At 42.8% G+C, this 7,500-nt stretch overlaps 1 protein-coding gene across 1 annotated transcript in view; it reads left to right on the forward strand.

Moving 5' to 3' along the window:
* Positions 1 to 7,500, forward strand: part of arfgef3 (ARFGEF family member 3) — a 136,989-nt gene that overhangs the window by 77,861 nt on the left and 51,628 nt on the right. Inside the window, exons 17-22 of the mRNA XM_080448949.1 lie at positions 88 to 257; positions 1,650 to 1,853; positions 2,407 to 2,567; positions 4,700 to 4,865; positions 4,949 to 5,056; positions 5,851 to 6,078. Of these exons, the coding sequence (XP_080305075.1) occupies positions 88 to 257; positions 1,650 to 1,853; positions 2,407 to 2,567; positions 4,700 to 4,865; positions 4,949 to 5,056; positions 5,851 to 6,078 (1,037 nt within the window). The remainder of the gene's footprint in view (positions 1 to 87; positions 258 to 1,649; positions 1,854 to 2,406; positions 2,568 to 4,699; positions 4,866 to 4,948; positions 5,057 to 5,850; positions 6,079 to 7,500) is intronic.

Consider the following 7,500-nt stretch of genomic DNA (forward strand, 5'->3'; position numbering starts at 1 on the left):
CTGTCTCTCTCTCTCTCTGTCTCTCTGTGTCTCTCTCTCTCTCTGTCTCTCTCTCTCTCTCTCTCTGTCTCTGTGTCTCTCTCTCAGTATTGAAGAACAGGACCTGTCTCGTACAGAGTTTGACTCATGTGACCAGTACTCCATAGCAGCAGAGAAGGACTCTGGTCGCTCAGACGTGTCGGACATGGGCTCCGACAACGGCTCTGACAACGGCTCGCTGGCGGACGAAGACGAAGACGAGGATGACGACGACGAGGATGACGAAGAGGAGCGCGGGGGAGGGGAGAGGAGGAGGAGGGGGAGGGGCCTGAGGGAGAAGATGGCGTCTCGACGTAACTGTCCAGGTCAGAGTCGTGATGTGGTGGTTCCCAAACCTTTTAGCTCGAGAAATTTGATGTCTCCCCGGGACAAACTAGTGAAAATAGACGATCTACAAGCTTGCGACGTGTTGTTTCTGTCTAATTAATGGTTTTTCTATTTTATTTTATGGAATTCTTTAGGAAAACGTTTGAATTTGTTTTTAACTTTTTAACCATTTTAGATTTTTTTGGGGGGGGGATTTTGTGAAAATCTTTTGGAATAATAATACAATAAAAAAAAAAAGTGTATTTACTTGAGACCCGTAAAAATTGGTCCGCGATCCACATATGAGTCCTGACCCACTGTTTGGGAAACAGTGGTCTGTTAAAGGTGTCTACGTTTGAAAATGTTTGAAAAGATGTTTTCTGGTCATGATTAGCCTGAAAGAGCCAGCCCAATCGATGGTCTTGAAGGGCGGATCCAAACCCAGGCGGTTGGATTCCAGCGCCGCTTCCTATTGCTACACCAATCTATGTCCCCGCCTCCCCTCCCCTGCCCTGACGCTGATGTCACCAAATTTAGAGCGACGCCCCTCTGCACTCTGATTGGTTAGGAGATAACAAGGTTTACAAACCACCGTTCCTGCATGGTTCTCCCAGGCTTTTTTTCTTTTGAACAAAAAAAAAAATGGCATGGGTTTCCGAGGCTAGGTCATGATTGACCAGGATCCTCGTTCAAGGCTTAATACATTAAGACCTGAAGCTGATTCTACAAATGTCTTCTAAATCTCAACACTTTTCTGAAAAACGTATGTTTCTATATCAGTGGTTCTCAAACTTTTTCATGTCAAGGACCCCCAAAAATGATATGTATTTGGCCGCGGACCCCCATCTCAAAATGTTTTGTTCCAGGGACCCCCCAGAAGCAAAGATTTGAGTTACAAACGTTCGCTTTAAAAATATATATATATTCAAAGATTTGCACACATTTTCATGATTTTTCAAAAATAGCAGATATACAAGCTCATAGCGCGGCACTCGGTGCCGCGCTATGAGCTTGTAGATCTGCTATTTTTGAATAGCCAACGTGTAAAATCATGCTTTTTAGCTCAAATCAAAAAAAATTACACAGATGCGTTCCAGGTCTTAAAACATTTTGTATAAATATCTTCAGGAAATTTCCATGGGCTGAATGAATGGGCTTTCTATCTGTGGAACCAGAGCCCGTAAACAAAATGGCCGCCACTGCTATGCCCTATTGTGATCACCGTGAAAAAAAAGGTGATTGTTTCTCTCTCTAGGATATCGTACCGTTAAAAAAAAAAAACATAATGGTTCCCACCCCTATAGGTCAGAGGTCGCTGCGCGCGGCGGCCCTGTCACTCAAGCTCCTGCGTCACCAGGAGGCGGACCAGCAGAGCGCCAGGCTCTTCGTCCAATCGCTGGCGGCGCTGCTGCCGCGGCTCCTGGGATTGGCCGGTGACGGCGGCACGCAGCAGGTGGACCTATCGCTGCAGAGCTTCTCCTCGGCGTTCTGCTCTGGACTGCAAGCTGGTGAGTCCTGATCACACAGAGTCTCCTTTTGTGTCCTTTTTGGGTGAACTATGCCTTTAAGTATAGTGTTACCCGGTAGTTATAATGTGCTGTAAGATGTTATGCATAATTATAAACATTTATAACATGTTATAAGTGCACTAGGGCTGTCAACTTTCCTCAGAAATGAGATTCGAATATTGGTCTTAAAAATTGGCTGATATTCAAATATTATTATTATTATAAAAAATATATAATACTTTTTTTTTTTTTTTACAGAAACGGTACAAAAAACAACATATCCAAGTGCTTGGATCCAATAAACCATTTATTTTGTTTGTTTTTATAACTTGATACATTGTTTTTTGTATTGTCCCTGTCAAATAAACATAAAAAAAATATATATATATATATTATTTTAAATATTCAAATATTAATTTTAATATTCGAATATATACATTTTTTTTCCCAATATTCGAATAATATTCGAATATGGAATATTTGTTTGGCAGCCCTAAAGTGCACTATGATGCATTATAATGCATCTCTTCTCTCTCTCTCTCTCTGTCTCTAGGAGGTATGATGTCATCGGGGTCGGAGGCCAACGTGGGCTGTCAGTCGTTGATGAACGCTGACGGTCTGTACCTGGTGTCGTATTACGCTCTTCTTCTCAACCTCAAACTCTGCTGCTGCGACTTCTACCGCCGCGGAACCCTGCCCCCTGGTGGCAGCCTGGTAAATAACACACTGACTGGATAGAGGAGACGGAAGCAACACAATGTGTCCTGAAATTATGAACAGTTAGTGGACCGCAACTAGTGCCTCTGAGGACCCCCCTCAAACCTTTTCATGCCAAGGACACCCAAATTGATATGTAAGTGGCCGCGGACCCCCACCTGAACATATGTTGTGCCAGAGACCCCCAGAAGTAAGAGTATTATTAAAACAGGGCACATCTAGTGCCAGGCCAGCGCTTCTTACCATGAACACTGATATGTTGCGTGCTGTAGAAGCCACGACGCGGATGTAAACAAAGGCTGCGTGCACGACGGTGGAGGGTCCCGTCTATCGCCTGGAACAATGATATTTCTAACGCGATCCTCCATTGCAGAGTGATCGCCCGTCGAAAACGGCTCGTTTCCACCACGTTCAAAAGAAATGGAGATATGAAGCTTTTTCTCAAGGAGTTATAATGGGAGAGGACGAGAGGATGTTGTTTTTGTCATGGATCCACATCCGTCCTTTCCATGGTAGAGACTCCTCCGTGCATGATCCCAACGTTGCGTTAGGGCGCCCGTGTGGAAAAAAAAAAAAAAAAAAAAAAATTGGCTAAAACGCTCCGGACCGTTTATGGCACTCCACGCATGGCTTTTCAAAAACGGTCTGCAACAGATGATTGAAAGATCAGTACTTCCATATTGCATGGTGTTCACGTTGGTAAAAAGGGTTAATATGAGCGATGCAAAAACGTAATCCATTCATTAAGGTCCCCAGCTAGCGAGTAGGGTAGCAACAAGTAGCCAGTGAATAACTATCAGAGTTCCTGTAGTGGCTTTTCAAAATAAGACAGAAGAGAGTGTGTACTATGGTTACTCAATACAGGTTTTAATTTGAAGTTCATAACTGGTAAGTTCCTTTCTTTCTCTTTCTTAAAATCGGCACAGAAAAAATAGAACGCTCGCATCCATTCAATAATAAATAAATAAATGCATTTGCACAACTCAGAGCAAAATGATTGATTGTAAGGAACCAAATGTACCCTGACATTGCCTACATATCTCAGAGTGTACAAATATATAAACTAAAAATATAAATATTATATAAATTATATATTAATACTATATATATATATATATATATATATATATATACACACACACACATCCCAAAAATGTGGGGTCCCAGATATAGAAGTGCCATTATTATGGGGGTCCGTCCGCAGCCTAATGCAGTGTATATCAACCTTTTTTGTGCCAAGGCACACCTGGCATAGCCAAAAGATCCCAGGGCACACCTAGATATACGGTATATATATATATATAATTATATGTATATATATATACACACACACACACTAGGGGTGTGCCGATACACTAATTTCATGAAACAATACGATACGATATTGGGCACACAACTTCGATACGATACGCACTTTTTTATTATGAAATCATATGGGGGAGAAAAAAAGCAAATGCAAACAAATATTTCTGTTTTTGCATTATTCAGACATGCAAACTTGTAGCTTTTCAGCTTCCACTAGCCGTTTTGAATCCAAATAGGGCAATAGTGTGACACCTGACCCGAAAAAAAACAGCATGTTGTCACCCTTTTCACCTCGGGGCTGTTTGCACGCCTGATTATCATTATTGTAAAAATAAAAATATAAAAAAGTTTTTTTTTTTTTTTTTTCTCAAAATGATATTTTTTCAAACCTTCTTCAAACGGCGCGGCACACCTCAGCAGTAGCCCCGGCCCAAAATTGGGACGTTTGCCAGGGTTGATATACACTGGCCTAATGCATGTCAAACTGGGGGTCCTTGAAATTAAAATGGTTGAGAATCACTGCTCTGGCCGTAGACATCTTCTCTTGTGGAAATGGATTCACAATGGAGTGGGGCCAGACCCAAATCGCAGAGGGACATTTATTTTTTTGCGCTGGCAGATTGGTCTGGTCCCAGGCTAATTTGGCGGCCCCTCTGTAGTAACTCTGAGGAAGACCCCTGCTCTACATAGATGTGTGCATGTGTGTGTGTGTGTGTGTGTGTGTGTGTGTGTGTGTGTGTGTGTGTGTGTGTGTGTGTGTGTGTGTGTGTGTGTGTGTGTGTGTGTGTGTGTGTGTGTGTGTGTGTGTGTTATTGGATGTTCAGAAGGAGTTTGTGGGCGTGGTCCAGAGCAGTGGTCTGCTGGTGCTGCTGTCCCAGACCTGGATAGAGGAGCTGCACCAACAGGTCCTGGACAGGAACCTCCTGGGAGAGGCTGGGTACTGGAACTGTCCCGAGCAGCACTGTCTGCCCCTCATCACCATGGTTACAGGTACACACACACACACACACACACACACACACACACACACACACACATCCTTTAATTTCCATAATGTGTCTTTTTCTCTCTAGATATCGACGGCCTAGGAAGCTCCGCTATTGGTGGCCAGTTGGTGAGGAAGGCGTCCAGCCAATCACCTTTCAGCTCTGACAAGACTGGCAGTGACATCACCATGGCAGGTCAGAACAGCGACGTGACGGAACCGCCTGGTTGGTTGATTAGTTTGTGTCAGTGTTCTTCTTTAACCCATTAACTGCCAGAGGTATTTTCATGTTTTTTTAGCCAGTGCCAGAGTTTTTCATTGGAAAAAAAAAAGTACTCAGGAGCCGAAATATAGACTTTTTAAGTTTTAAGTTAACAAGGAAGTGGAAAATGTGTGAAGATTTCTTTGGCTATTCAAAAATAGCAGATATACAAGCTCATAACGCGGCACCGAGGGCAAAACCCATTTTTTTGGGCGGTGAAACCGCCCCTATAAGTGAGGTTTGGATATTTGTACAACAAATCCTGCGCTGTGATTGGCCAAAAATGTACAAGTGAGGTTTGGATATTTGTACAACAAACCCTGCACCGTGATTGGCCAATCACAGTCTATTCAGGACTGTGATTGGCCAGTGTCACATGACACATGTGCATAGCCCTATATAAGAAACCATAACTTAAAAAAAACAATTTTTTTTTTTTTAAAGTTATGGTTTCGTCCATCATAAAGAGTGTTTCAATAAATGTATTTATTTTTTGTACATGATTGGTTGACTCCATTCAGTATTGTGATTAGCTAGCAAGACACCGCCACTTCACACAGGGTGTGATTTTATTTATATTACCCCTACACATTATCTCTTTAGTCAAGTGATCAAGACGGATCCGTCAGATCAGTGTGTGTGTGTGTGTGTGTATGTGTGTGTGTGCGTGTGCGTGTGCGTGGCTGTGTGCGTGTGTGTCTGTGTGCGTGCGTGTGCATGTTTCTCAGGATCCGTGTTTGCGCGCTACATCCTGACGGGCGTGTGGAGGAACCTGATGGACATCCTGTCGGCCCCTCTGACCGGCCGGACCAGCGGAGGAGGCTCCTCCGGGGGTCTGCCGTTCAAGCTGGGACCCCCGGACCACCAGAGCCGGGAGCAGAGCCACAGGGACAGGGAGAGCATCTGTCTCTGTCTGGACGGGCTGCGCAAGGCCGCTCAGCTCAGCTGTGCTCTGGGTGGGTCTTCCTGCACGAGGTCTCAAAGTGGCTAACGTTGGTTAATTAACTCTTGACCCATTAAGACCTGAAGCCGATTCTACGTGTCTCCTAAATCTCAACAGTTTTCTGAAAAAACCTATGTTTCTATATCAGTGGTGCTCAATCTTTTTCATGTCAAGGACCCCCCAACATTATATGTGTTTGGCCGCCGACCCCCATCAAAATATTTTGTTCCAGGGACCCCACCAGAAGCAAAGATTTGAGTTAAAAATGTTCGCTTAAAAAAATATATATATTCAAAGATATGCACACATTTTCACGTTTTTTCAAAGATAGCAGATCTACAAGCTCATAGCGCAGCACTCGGTGCCGCGCTATGATATATTGACAATGATATATATATATTGACTAGTGAGGGACTAGTGGAGAAGAGATCCAGTAGAACTAAGACAAGCCCTTTTATGCCTGGCTGTGCATGGTTGTCAGAGACCGAAAATAGCAGATCTACAAGCTCACAACGCGCCACAGACGCGTTGTGAGCTTGTAGATCGGCTATTTTCTGCACACGACTAAATCAAGCATTACGGTGCCATCAAGGCACTGTATATCTTTATGCCATCAAGGGCTTGTATATCTGCTTTTTTTTAATAGCCCAAAGTTTTAAAGTGATTGATTGATTGATTGATTGATTGATTGAAATTTTTATTAGGCAAAAGAATGTAAAACAACGCAGTTACATTTATAATGCTTTTGTCTAAAAGGTCCGGCCAAAAAAGTCCTTGCGGACTTGTTTCCGTTGGGGTCCTTGAGTTAATTTCATAGACATATATAATAGCAACCAAACAGTTCAAAAATCAACATGAAAATACAGATAATACAGAAAAAATACCACTATGTACAAAAAAAGCATTTAAAAAATATATGTACAAAAAAAGGGGGGGGGGAAGCATGGAAAAATAAAAATTATATACACAAAAAGCATGAGGAAATACAAAATATGTACAAAAAGAGGAGGGGGGGGGGGGGTCGTCTGTCTAAAACATATGGAGAATGCGGGCACGCATTAAAAACTTTTAAGTTTTAATAGCCCAAAGTGTAAAATAATGCTTTTTAGCTCAAATCTAAAAATGACACAGTTTCCAGGTCTTAATGGGTTAAAATGAGATCCCCACGCACTCAAATCATGATGACGTTTAAGAAAACAGACAAATATACACTACTATGTAGAACGTCATGCAATCAGCTTACAGGTTACTGGTATGAAAAACAAGAAATATGTACAATAAACAGTTCAAGGAGAGGGGGGGGGCGGGGGGGGGGGGTTGAGACTTTGACAGGGGCCAGTTTGGAATTGCAGCCTCCCGAAGGTGATTTTTTTAGGGTGGGTTACAGTTTTGAAAGTGAGTATGGTTTTACACTCATTTGCTCCTTACTTGGCTA

This window comes from Gymnoscopelus braueri (genome assembly GCF_963280865.1).
Source record: "Gymnoscopelus braueri genome assembly, chromosome: 14".
NCBI lineage: Eukaryota > Metazoa > Chordata > Actinopteri > Myctophiformes > Myctophidae > Gymnoscopelus > Gymnoscopelus braueri.